At 34.5% G+C, this 13,676-nt stretch overlaps 1 protein-coding gene across 1 annotated transcript; it reads right to left on the minus strand.

Annotated features, from left to right (window-relative positions):
* Positions 1 to 1,565: 1,565 nt before the first annotated feature.
* Positions 1,566 to 11,398, minus strand: LOC110443151 (double-stranded RNA-specific adenosine deaminase-like). The gene is made up of 5 exons (XM_021487184.1): positions 11,086 to 11,398; positions 6,639 to 6,730; positions 4,731 to 4,922; positions 4,112 to 4,370; positions 1,566 to 3,042 (listed from the first exon to the last, which is right to left on the minus strand). Exons 3-5 carry the CDS (start codon positions 4,867 to 4,869, stop codon positions 2,799 to 2,801), a joined length of 642 nt encoding a protein of 213 aa, XP_021342859.1. The 5' UTR covers positions 4,870 to 4,922; positions 6,639 to 6,730; positions 11,086 to 11,398; the 3' UTR covers positions 1,566 to 2,798.
* Between the last annotated feature and the right edge of the window lie 2,278 nt (positions 11,399 to 13,676).

Here is a 13,676-nt window from a genome sequence, read left to right on the forward strand (position 1 = left end):
GTGGATGTGGTGGTCGGGTGGCACAGTGGATGTGGTGGTCGGGTTGCGCAGTGGATGTGGTGGTCGGGTGGTGCAGTGGATTTGGTAGTCGGGTAGCACAGTGGATGTGGGTGTCGGGTGTCACAGTGGATGTGGTGGTCGGGTGGCACAGTAGATGTGGTGGTCGGGTGGCGCAGTAGATTTGGTGGTCGGGTGGCACAGTGGATGTGGTGGTCGGTTGGCACAGTGGATGTGGTGGTCGGGTGGCACAGTGGATGTGGTGGTCGGGTGGCGCAGTGGATGTGGTGGTCGGGTGGCACAGTAGATGTGATGGTCGGGTGGCACAGTGGATGTGGTGGTCGGGTGGTGCAGTGGATGTGGTGGTCGGGTGGCACAGTGGATGTGGTGGTCGGGTGGCACAGTTGATAGTGCACTCGCCTTTCACAAAGACGGTAAAGCTTCGATTCCTCGATCTGACGTAAAAAGATTTGGGTCACCTGTCCAACCAGTTGCATGGTTGTCTTTCTCTATTTCGCTTTAAGAGGCTATTTTATTTCTGTCAAAATGAATACAGATAATAAAATTGAATACAATGGAGGTAGTAGAATAACTGAAAACCATGTTACTACCAGAGAGTTTAGAATAATTCTTTATTTGAAAATCTACACGATTTTTGTTTACATATATTACCAAACCTCAATAATGTTGAATGTAAATTATATATTAGATTTGATATATGTTCACGTCTTTCGAATACCCCTTTTAAGCTGACACTGCATTTGGAACAACTAACAAACATTCCTAAAAACAGCTTTACCGAATCACTACATGGTTAAATAGAATGTCTCGGTCATATTTGCCAATGTACGCTATGTGTGTCTATCCTCCATTAGTATATTAAATGCCCCAATCGTAATCTCTGTATTTCGATCATGATGCATTCGATTTCACCTCCAAAGATGAGAAGCAAAAACGTAAATAGTAGCAAAAATACCGTTAACCTGTAAACTATTTAATAAGTAAACATACCTTACACAATGACATCATTCATGTACTTTATACAATCGTTGTTAGATAAAAATGACATTCAGGAATTAAATTTAACAAATATACAACATTTTGATGTAGTTTGCAAGAGACTATGAGTAGGTAGTTCGATAAATTCATAACCAGCTATCAGATAAAGCGTACTATTCTTTTGATTTTACACATAATTTAACTTCACAAAAGGAATTGTTCATGTACAGATTTTGTATTGTGCAAAACTACATATGGCCATTATTAATCATGCGAGGTTCATCAAGATATGACTTGCGGTTTTCCAGGAAATAGTCGGACAAGTTCACGGCGGAAGAAAAATAAGAAGGAATAATAATAACAAAATAATAATAAGAAGAAGAACCACAATATGTCCCCCACTCCGTTTGAGGGACATAATTAAAAGACAGAGGTTTGTGTTGATACTTTAAATATCACTGATTTCGGCTAGAGCACAGAGCGATACGAAAGTTACACAAGAAATAAGTTATTCAAGGGAAATAACTCTTACATAAATCGCAACTAAATTTCATAAAAAGAAACAAACATTTTTGCGTATGTTTACTTTATTAACAGGCAGAATTTGAAAGGCTACAAGAACACCTGATACTAAGCAACGCTTGTCCGGATTTGGATGTAAGTGTAAAATAGTAGCACATATGTATCAAATAGATAAATCAACTTGTATACACGATATTGTTTCCGTTAGGATATCAAAATCGCGTTGTTATGGATATTATACTGCGACATTAGGGACAAAAACACGGTAAAAATACAGGGGAAAAAATCGTAAGTTATCTCAATCAAAATATACAGTAAGCATAAATTCTTTATACAGAAACCTAGGACATGCCTGCAGCAAACTGTATACAAATGATGAGTTTTTAATTGTGCTGGCCTGATATCAGTTTGAATTGAAATAACGTTTATTGAAGGGAATACTATATAATATGATATATACTTAATGAGTTCAATTAGCTCTGTCGTAATTATATAAATGTGAAATAGGTAGTAGGCAAGTACATATCAACTGAGTTTTCCTTAAACACGTCATTGTATACGAACAAACTGAACTTCATGATAAAACTTTTTTTGTTATAAAAATGATTATTATTTAGGTCGCTTCGGCGTATCCAGTTTAACAATTTTTAACCGGCTAAACATGAAAGATAGCGGTTGGTGCAAATTTGATTTGAGGCTTACCTCTGAAAAATTCAGCATTATCAAGGGGTTCGGTCCTGGCCCAAACTAAAATGTTGACTATCGTTAGTGTGGATTATTTTTACATAAAATAAGTTCGATTTTCATATATACTTGAACATGTTATAAAATGTACTACACGTTAAAAAAAGGCACATTCTATGTTTGTTTTATTGATATTTATTCGTCACTCAGATTCCGAAACTATACAGTTTAAGCTTTGACCATCAGTTCGGCCTACTTTGATATTTGCGGAAGAAAATCTATAAATTTTGTTTTACATACTTATTTATTTATCATGAAAATTTCTTTACCTCCGTTTCTAGTAAAGCATCTGAATGTATTTATATCGATGGAACAATAAATAGATAAAGCAAAAACGTTCAATAAATGTGACTTTGAACGTTTTTCGTGAGTTCGGGTGCTCATGAGAAAATTAGCTTTCTGAAATGGAAAAAAAATGTCAAGTGCAATACTTACAAACATTATGTACTTTTTGTACTATATTTACATGAAGAAATCGTTAAAGGATATGAGCCATTGTTTAGCTTGTTGACAATGAGTAAGATTTCCCCTTGTCGCTATGGGTATACAAGACGAACAGAAGATGTTGAGAATTGCTGGCATTCTCTCGGCAGTCCTACCCACGTCCCATACTCTTGATTGTGCAAGGATTTATATAGGGCTTTTTTGCAACGCTGGTATCGTTTAGATACATTTTTAGTTTCCAAATATTCGTCTTTGACAAGTTCCAACAAGCCTGCACTCCTACATATGTTTTCATAGGACCGCAACATCCCTTGTTTACACAATCTTGAGTAAACTCTGGAAATCATAATAAAAAGGAACACATGTGTAGTTTCGCATACAGAGCTGGACTCGTATACAATGTAGGTAAAATGACAATCAGAATGGGCGTTCCATAGAAACAAATATGATAGATGTGCCAGCAGGCTTAGTAAAATACTAGAGAAATATATTTTTATTTAGAATACCATAGTCTTTATTCCCATCGCTGACTATATAATGGAACAATCAATATTAATATATATCAGAGTGCCAGCAATACAACAACAGAATATCAATAATGTAAATACAAAACAGCATACACCACGGAGTAAACACACGTAGATAAAGACCTTTAAGACGAATTAAACATAAAAAGGCAAAAAATATCAAATATTTACCGGTGTTGATTGATTGAATTCATTACAAAATGTTTCAAACTATATGCGTCGGTTTTCCTTCTTTTTCATTTAGTTGTGTAATAATTAAGTATGTTGCATACGTATTCTATTTAAATGCAGTTTATATCATTTATTTTAATAGCATTGTACCTTCTTTAATTTCATGCAAAGTTCTGTGGTTTTTTAAAATTTACCTTCAATTCCACTGTCAATGTAAATCACCAAGTTAAAAATATTATAACTATTTTTGTTATTATGAAATTGTACTTAAATCATGTTCCTCAGAAGTATTCCAAAAATATAATCATCTAGTGAGATTTGTTACACATTTAGAGTTGTTCGTAGTTTGAGTGTTGCCAATAAAAACAACCATAAAAAAGATACATACACACTGCTTATCCTTCACGTAACATCTGTAGTAGTCAAAGGATTATAAATTCACAAAACTTAATACGGAGAATATGAATACCATGACAAGGGCTGGTACTCTAAGTCAAAAAGTTTCCTTAAAACATTGAAGTAGAACTCTCTATTTATTTAATTATTCGATACCTGTTACCTTTAAGCACAATTAAAAACTATGGGTTTTTTTAGTTTCAATAAGAGAGAATATTTTCCATCTCTCTTTCACATCAAATTCTTAAGTTTTGTTGTACAATGATAGTTACATATGTATCATATAGATTTATCTAACATAAAAGTCTTACTTATCTTTTGCAAATCCGCTGCTGATATTTGGTACGCCTGTTGTTCCATTCGTCAGTTCAGCGCATTCGTCCGCACTGTTCCAGTTAATGCAAATTGCCTTTGATTTCTCGACGCTTCGTCGTGGGTTCTTCTTTTGGGAGACAGCGCCAAGTAATGGATGGTTAACCTTATAACCATCTGGTACATATGGAACGCGGCAGCTATTTTCTAGTCTGCAGCACATTGCTCGAGCTATGTGTCCGTGGTTGTAGAGAGTTCCTTAAATGGGCATATTCAATAAAACTTGTATAGAATATTCATGTTCATAATATTTCAAATTTTCTTTATTTATAAAACAAATGGTGTTTTTTTTTATAAAAACGCACTTAATTTCTTTTAACCGTTATAAATTTGTTTCAGATGCTTAGTCTTAGTCTAATTATCCATAAATAAAGTTTAGCTTTACATGAAAGCTACGGAAACTTATGAGGTACAGGAAGTCATATTTGTTCATAGCAGTTAGAAATATTAAAAGTGTATATAATAACAAAACCGAAGTGGAGAACTTTAAGGCGAATTCATGTCTTGTTGGTTTGGTCTCAAGTAATTGAGTACCAGGGTTACAGATCGTATTGTTACCTAGGGTTATGGAGCTGAAATACACAGGTTTCATCAGTGTAGCCAGTAGCGCCCCCTGCATTCCTAACAGGTTCCACTTACAGATCTTGTCACTACAAGACATGACACGCAACCGTTCTCCACGCCTCACATTGTTCATGTCTTGGTACTGGTGACTTTCGCGAACCTTTTCAGCCGGAGTCAGCCCTTCACCTGTGTAGTAAGTGAGTTTATCTCATCCAAACGCTACTTGAGGAATGGTAAGTATTATTGATTATGGCGTCTATGTTCAATTGGGTTTATAAATAGAAATTGTGTATGTCTGTTCGAAGTATTGTAACAGTATCAACATGAAATATTTAGATATCCCGGTATGGTCCTATTTATGAAAAGAGGTTCTGTCTGGAATTTTCTTTCATATTAGACTGATGATATGAGTTTGATTTTTTTCATATTTACGAGCATCTGACGTATGCATTCAATTAGGCGAAACCAGCGTAGCTAAAGGGGTCCCTACTCGCGGTTATAAAGAAAAGATATATTATGAATTTATTACCATAACACTGTACACGGAAGTTATATGATACAAATAGAGGATCTTACATAAGAGACCATGTCATTTAATTTGATACAGCACTCTCCGTTATAGCATAGACACTTCAAACACAAGTGAATGTTATCATCTGACCCTTTAAACGGTGTAGATTAAAAACTCCGATCCTAGTATTGTCGTTCTGCGCAGTGCAAAGTGGTGCCAGATTTTTTTAATTTTTGATGATGAACAGTTTTAAATGCAATGAAAATTGTTCTAATTATGATTATTAAAAAAAGCAAAATCTCCAATTCATTTTAAATAACAGTAACTCTATCATGTGGTAGAGTAAAAATATTATAGGAATGCTTTTGACCAATCGCTTTTGACCAATCGCAGCACCTTTAGGCTTTACTATACGTGTGAAATACATGTGTATGGCATGGCCGTATGACAAAGTAAATTAGGCCAGTTATGTGATAAATATAACTCTCCAAAATTTTGATATTTGTATGGACAAATGGTAACTGCCAAAACTCGTTTGCTGTCAGTATAGTATATGCATTACCGTTAAAGCTTAATTTTAATGTAAAGAACCATAAACACGTTATAACAAATATAACATAAAATTACTGTGCTGCAATATGTCGGGAAAACAGTGATGAAGGTAGCAGTCGTAAAGCTCTATAAATATTATACCTACATTGGCTTGAAAAGATTAAATACTTACACTGACTTATAGTCATGTCAATTATAAGCATGCAAACCCCTCCCCGACTACTACTTTTCTCAACAGAAGCAGGGTTTAGGCTATGTTTACGTCATTATTAGCGAATAGCGAGTAGGGGTCAGGGGTAATGTTACTCTAAGCCATAAAGTAAAAGCCTTGAAAACTTAGTGGTAGAACCCTTTTCCTCCGTAAGCGTATTCCATAGACCTAAGGCGTCATCGATGTACACTTTCGCTTTATTGCGCTGTTGATCTGATTCCAGTTTTTATTTTATTTTTCTCACCGATTCTGTCTGCCTGCATGGTTGACCACGTGTTAGCAAGGTTATCGCCATTACATTGTATGTGTCTGTTCATGCTAAACGTTAGGTAAAATATCGATTTTTTTTACGGCGCGTAAGAAAATAAAATTACATCTGTATTTTATTTCGTTTCACTTCCTGAGTGTGGTATTATCAACATATTGATAACTTTTGCTTTGTAAGATAAATGAGAAATGTCAGATTTATCATGTTGATAAAAAAACTAAGGTTAGCGGCACGGTACCTTTAAGTGACAATAACATGATTAAATCTCTACATATCCCCGCTGACAGAGACCTGATGACATGGGGGAGTTTAAATAGCCTTGTTGTAAATAATATACCTATCATTCTTGTCATACATTACTTTGCTCCAATTTTGTTCTCAGCAGCCCTTGTTTATTATCATCAAATATAGGGTTGTGACTGTCATCATGTTTTTCTTCTGACTGGCCAGAACTGAATATAAATATATATATAAATAATGAACAAAGGAATGAGAGACCTGCTACCTGAATGTTGCATTAACTGCTTACTGCTTCAAATTGCATTTTCTGTTTCTACTCCTGTGAAAGTGACGTTGCATTTTTTATTATTAATTTGTGTTAATTGTACTGGAAAGTTTACGATGGATCTTAATTAAGATATTAAATCAGATAAATGTTAACGATTAAAGCACTTTTCAAATAAAAACAACCTCGGCTATTTATGAGTTGTTATGATGCAATCAGAGAGGGTTTGATTTGAACAGTTGTAAAAGCATCGCATATAAGTTATATAGTACAGCTGAAGTTTGGGAAATGTAATGTATTCATTTAAAACTGATATTAAGGTAAAGGGCTTCGACAAATTAAAATGTATTGTTGTTATTGTCACTGCTCTTAAACAACTGTTCAAGTCCTTATTGCAATTGCAAGTCAAATTTTCAGTTTTTCAAAAAGATCTTTAATTCCCTCACCTTTACACACATATATATAAAGTCCTGTCAACGTACAGCAATCATGAAACAAGATACACTTATTTCAATTTTCATGTTGGCCTTAATGTTTTCGCGCCGGGGGGACTTAATGTGGGAAGAAACCGGAGTATCTGGAGCAAACCCGCGTGATTGGTGAAAGCGAGTGCACTATCCATTGCGCAACCGGACCACCTTTCACTGAATTATCTCCCATTTTACCCGTTTACCATATCTTTATCATCCCCAAGAGTATGACAGGTGGCACGCAAAAACCAAACATTACGGAGAAAGAAGTCAGGGGAACAATAAATGATGACGCCACAATCAACTTCAGATGGGAGAGGTCAATTACAAAACAAAGAAAGTATCTGATAAAAATAATAGGATAGGAGAAAATATCCCCTACTTTGATGATGTAACAGGGAAATCGTCGACCCTCGGGGTGGATGTTTGCGTGTATTAACCTCTGTCATACCCTCAAAGAAGGAGGTGATTTTTATCAATTATGAAACTCAGATCAAGGGTATCTCTGAGGTACTATATGTATGTATGTCATCATCAATAACTGTATTATCACCGACGGAGTGACCAAGCTTACAGCAGCTCGCAGGCTAGGTCAGTTATAAGAAAGTTCTCTGATACGAAGATCTACAGTTAACTTGATAGTGCACTTGACAAAACATTGAAATGCACTCCAGTTCACTTCAGTGTTAATTCTAGTGCACAGCGATGTGAACTCCATTGCACTACAGTGTTTACCAAAGTTTAAAAGACTTAAGTACATATTTCGATAATTGTTTATAATGAAATGGGTTTCTTTGTTATATGAAAATTGAAAGAGAAAGGAAAGAATCATTCAACTGAATATTTCATAATATCGATTAACATGTTTTTTTGTATTTATTTTTAATTACTTAAAATTTCAACTGAACATATAGACATGTACAAAGAGAAATTGTACACAATCTCTTGGTATAGCAAAATATATAGATAGCTGTACTATTTCAGAGGAAAATTTTAAAAATACACTTTATCATAATTAAATTCACATCACATTTCATATCAATGTTGTAGTGTCAGGATGGAGGATCAGTATCTGTTATGTGGTATGGATAAATGACATGGAAAGTTTTTCCTATAATTTAATACTCTTTATGAAAGGTTTCTCTAAAACACGAAATCAATAGAGTAATTCGCTTCTTTATTTTAAACATTTTATACAAACAAGTCAAGAAAAGATAAAAATTTCAGAAAAATCTTATATATCATGGCATGACACTATATAGATAAAGTATAGCTCAATCAAGCAAAAGATGTGCATTAATTTCAGTTCGTTGCCAGCCTTCTTATATGATAATTAAGAAAAAAACTATGAGTTAGTCTGATTTTAATTTGTTTGTTATAGATGTATACATGTCATTTTCATGTACATACTGATGGTTGAATTAAGTATGAGATCTACTAGAGAATATACGGGCAATGATCATTCACCTGTGTTCTCCTTGGATTCTGATAGGCTGTACCTGATCTTGAACATCGTGTGTGAAGGCAATTAATCATGTCAATTAATCCAGCCCACTGTCTGTCCAGTAGATACATAGGTAAATCAGTACACGCTTACAGGTAAGATACTATGACTGTCCCTTTGTCAGGAAACGCAATACTACTTGAAAACAGTGACTTTGTCTCTATAGTAATGTTTCACACTACCTTATCCCTTAAATGGATTACGTAGATAGTCAACGCTAATTGATAACACACACAAGCATCAATTAATGGGTCACTGAACCATGACAGAGCCTTTTGTACATGTACGTTTAGTGGTCCATAATAGCCACAAGGCGCTGGTGTTACATTTGAAGAACTAGAGGGGCATTTTTTTAAAAAATCGGGAGGGATTATGAGAAGGTTAAATCAATAAAACAATGTTAGCACTTTTTTAAAAACACACTCAAATCTGTTCTTGAAGAAAAAAAAGATAAAAAAACTTAGAGCAGTTATCATTAATGGTTAATTCATAGTTTTTTTAAACAGAATCACATAAATATATTTATGTATATATATATAGCATCGCATAGGTATACTTTATGTATAGATCCTCTACTCCTAGGATAGGTGATCTGACAATACCATTAAGTGTTTATTTTGATTGGAAAATAATAAACATGTTTATCTTTTAGACATTTTTAACATTTATTCTTATATTCTATTTTCGTAGTAGACATGTAGTTCAATATAATTTCTTACTAGAAACACAGACTCAGATAGCATTTGAAGAAATAATGACATCCCCCTGAAAATACATATCATTGTTGTATAGGAAAGTCTTTAGGATCAGGACCCTCAAACCTTTCGCAGAGACAGAGAAAAAAAATACATTTTTTTCTCCAACTGGTGTGTATACGGTGCTTTAATTCGTCTGTATGTCTATTACTGTACGCCTATATGCAATGTGCATTTGGTAATACATTGAATTGAAAAATCTTATATATTGCCCCTGAGTTCTGATCAGAGGTAAATTTAATTTGACATCAGACCCTATACCTTGTGTAATACACACACCCTCAGGTCATTTCAACAGATTTCAGACAGGTTAAATTTACACGTAAAAATGTCAATTTGGATTCCTACATATTTATTTGTTTCTATAAATAAATATTTTGTTTGAATTCAGATCTGCATTCGTGTAACTACAGTACATTGATACCCATCATGAATGAGACAATATATATATTTAGTACATAGTATTTTTTCTTATTCACAGTACATGTAGTTACCGGCATTATACAGAAAAATACTTATGGTACACTATCATGTACCAATTATTTTAACAATTTGTTGATATATTTTATTTAGACGTAATACCGTTATAACTATAAAGGAACTTTTATGGTGACTTTAAGATAAAGTATTATAAACTTTCAACCACCAATACATGTACAATGGATCCAAGTCGGTGCATTTGCTAATAATTTAATAAGTCATCACGCTCTATAGTTACTATGCTATTTTCATAAAAGGTGCTGCTTAAATCATTTTATGTATATGAATAGGTAACATCTACTGTTTTATAGATTAATTGATTTATCAAGGAGACTGGAGGGAAGAAAATCATAGTATGCATAAACTGATGAAAAGGCCAGACCCCATCAAATGATTTTGACAATTACCTTGTAAACTGTAGTTAACTCCAGTGCACATTGATGTAAACTGGAGTTCATATCGATGTGATCTCCAATACACATCGATGTGAACTCCAGTTCACTTCAGTGTTAACTCCAGTGCAAAAGCTAGTGAACTGTAGTTCATTTTTCTTGTTAACTCAAGTACACTTGGCTACCAATTTATGTTTGCTCCCAACTGTGTATGCCCGATTTAACCGCTAATCAGGTTGTGTGCAGTCTGTCGCAGTGTACGTACAATATCCATTGATAGTAACGTGAAGACATAACTGTTTCATTGTAATTGTTATGGGAAAATTATACAACGTTCTTCTGACTCCAATCAGCCGCGATATTTGTTGGTCAGTACGAGGCGAACATATCGCGTGGCGGGGTCGTTCCCTTTTAGGACAGGAGACCATTCAATGAAATTCCCATTTTTGGAATTTGAATACAGTTTTTAAATTCAATTGACAGTTTTTTGCTTACTATATTACATCTGGATCCTTATTGTGAAATCTGTTTTTTAATGGGTTTGCAATTTTTGACTAGATTTTAACCTTAAATAGAGTTTAAAATAAGAGCTGTGTCATCATGGGGAATTCGTCATAAACAACCTTTATTTGAGAAGTTAAATTGCAAATATGTATCAACTTTATTAAAAGGACAACATTTCAATTTTAAATCCTAAATACCTTTATATAGCTATAATTTGTTTATTGTAGTCTATTATTTTCACATCTCTCCCTTCTTCAGCATAGTACCTCTGCGTACAAGTTGATGTATACGCAGTAAAAAAGGCTCGACGAATTAACAGTTGTTTCAAATACGGCGTTGTTTCCGGTTCAGTGAGATAACAGGTCGATGACAGCTATTGCGTGGTTCCCTCAACAACCGGAAACATGGAACATATGTGGGATCCATTATGTCTTGTTATCCAACAAAGCGATTCTTTCAAACTTTGCATTCCATTGATGTGCATTTAAATTTCTTTGACAGTAAAAGCAATATCGGCTTCGTTCTGGGACATTCGACCGCGTTTCTACCAGCGCAGCGTGTCAAAGCGCATACATAACTACCTTTATAAGTTTATGTTCAATAGGCTTCTAAGATTAATTCATATAAAATTTAAAGTTATTTAAAAGACCAAAAATAGTGTTGTTCACTGTGTCTTTTTTAAAATTTACTCATATTTTGATGTTTTTCCATTTTAATCCTTATATATGACACTTTGAGCAACACTTTCACTTAATTTTCCTGCAAAAATGAATAAACTAAAATGGTTTTCACAATAACATGCTATTTTGATGACGAATTTGGTACTAATTATTCCATAGTATGGGTATTATGAGGGATATGATTACAGATACCTGTGCGTAAATGTAGCTCCGTCTCCACATGGTGCAGTGGATATATACAGATGAAACTGGATATCAGGAGCTAACTCAGCCTGTTCCACCTCGATTCTTCGAAGGACGGTGGACTTTCCCCCTTTGCTGAGTTTTGTTAAGTGGTAATAAAGGAACCTGTAAATAGATTATATTGATCTTATTATCCAGATATATATTATTGATAAAAGTTATATGCAATAAGAGACATTCATGTTGAGATACAAAAGTATATTTTAACTACTACAAACCAGTTTGATATTAAGTGAATGCCTTTGAAAATGAAACTCACACAGTATTAGACTGGTAGTGCAACACAGGTATGATTTGTCATAGAACAATTTGTTATCTTGTTCCGATACTCACTTTCGCATTCCACGAGCAGCAAGGATTTCAGCGTGTGAGTCTACCAGCACATGCCCATCTGTCGTCAGTGCAGCCCCTTTTATAAAGCGGGTCCCTTCAACAAACATATGCAACTGTGATGAATGATTATGAGTAACCAAACTTAAGCTGACCATGAGTGACCCAGGACTCGATTGCATCATATGTTTTTAGCTTTATAATCATAAAAAATCCTGTATATAGGTACGGGGTGGGACTCTCAATAGTTTCCATGTTATGAACACGGGATTGAGACACTAGGAATGGATCAGGACCTCCGAGATAATCCTGGTAGCATGGATGTCTTCCCCCTCTTAATGCCTAACAGTTGCATATTTGATGATAGGTTTGGGTTCTCAACCATTTCCAAAATACGACATAAATATTTATACAAAACTTAGTCCCCTTTACCCAAGACTCTTTATCAAAATTGGATAAAATCCTTCAATTCCTTTCAAGGAGAAGGGTTTTCGAAGTTTTAAAAACTAAAATATATTATCCTCTAACTCTGCATTGCCAAAGGATGCTCCAGAACAAACTTGATTTACTTCTATTTTCCCTATTTGGCCCCGCCTCTCTGCCCGTAAGGGGGCACAATCTCCATTTAGACAAAAAGAGTTCCTCTTGTCCAAATATGCTCTAGAATTAAATAGGTCAATATTAACTGAGCTGTTAAGGACTAGTAACGTTTTCAAGGAATGATTTTACGAACAACGAAAGAAGGACGACGGACGCTCCGCCATAGCATAAGCTCACCGGACCAGGTAAACTTAAACCCAAAAATCTGGACCAATTTGCCAAGATAATCTTATAAACATAACAAAATTTGTTATAATTTTTACCTTTTTCACAATATAATTGACATAACAGTTGGTTATGTCGTCGTAAATATTCAAAATCACATTTGAATTCTTTAAATAGTGAATATGAAAAGGAGATCAACAGTCGTTAAAAACATATATATGTACGATAATAAGGATGTACCGGAGGCTATACTGATGACGTCAAACGTCTTCGTAGTTTTTGTTTCCATGACGATGCCCGCTATCACTTTACGACCGACAAGGTTCTCGGGTATGTCTGCAACCACATTGTCAAACTTCTCGTGACAGAGCTTAGCTATTCTATCATGGAACGTCAAAGGCTCGCTTAATGAGAACTGTAAATGCGGAAGTAAGGCATTAGAGGTAACCTCTTTAAAAATCAAAATTTATGATTGACAAACCTGAAATTTACTTCATTGATATCTCCAAAGTCTTACTGAAATTCTCTACATGTATGTAGACATGGTAATTTGGTGGAACTACGTCCTTTTTTTCTCTCGTTTAAACCTCAGATTTTAAACCGTTTTCCGAATGAAATAAATATTTGAAAAATATCGGCTTAGAACTTATCATTATATCTGAATAATTAATCGATTCGGAATTCATGGAAAAGTATCTAGCAACAAATCTTTTGAAATTGGTTACACGAATTGATTTTAAATGTAATTTATATTTGAACATTTTTATCAT

This window comes from Mizuhopecten yessoensis, unplaced genomic scaffold (genome assembly GCF_002113885.1).
Source record: "Mizuhopecten yessoensis strain PY_sf001 unplaced genomic scaffold, ASM211388v2 scaffold716329, whole genome shotgun sequence".
Classification (NCBI taxonomy): domain Eukaryota; kingdom Metazoa; phylum Mollusca; class Bivalvia; order Pectinida; family Pectinidae; genus Mizuhopecten; species Mizuhopecten yessoensis.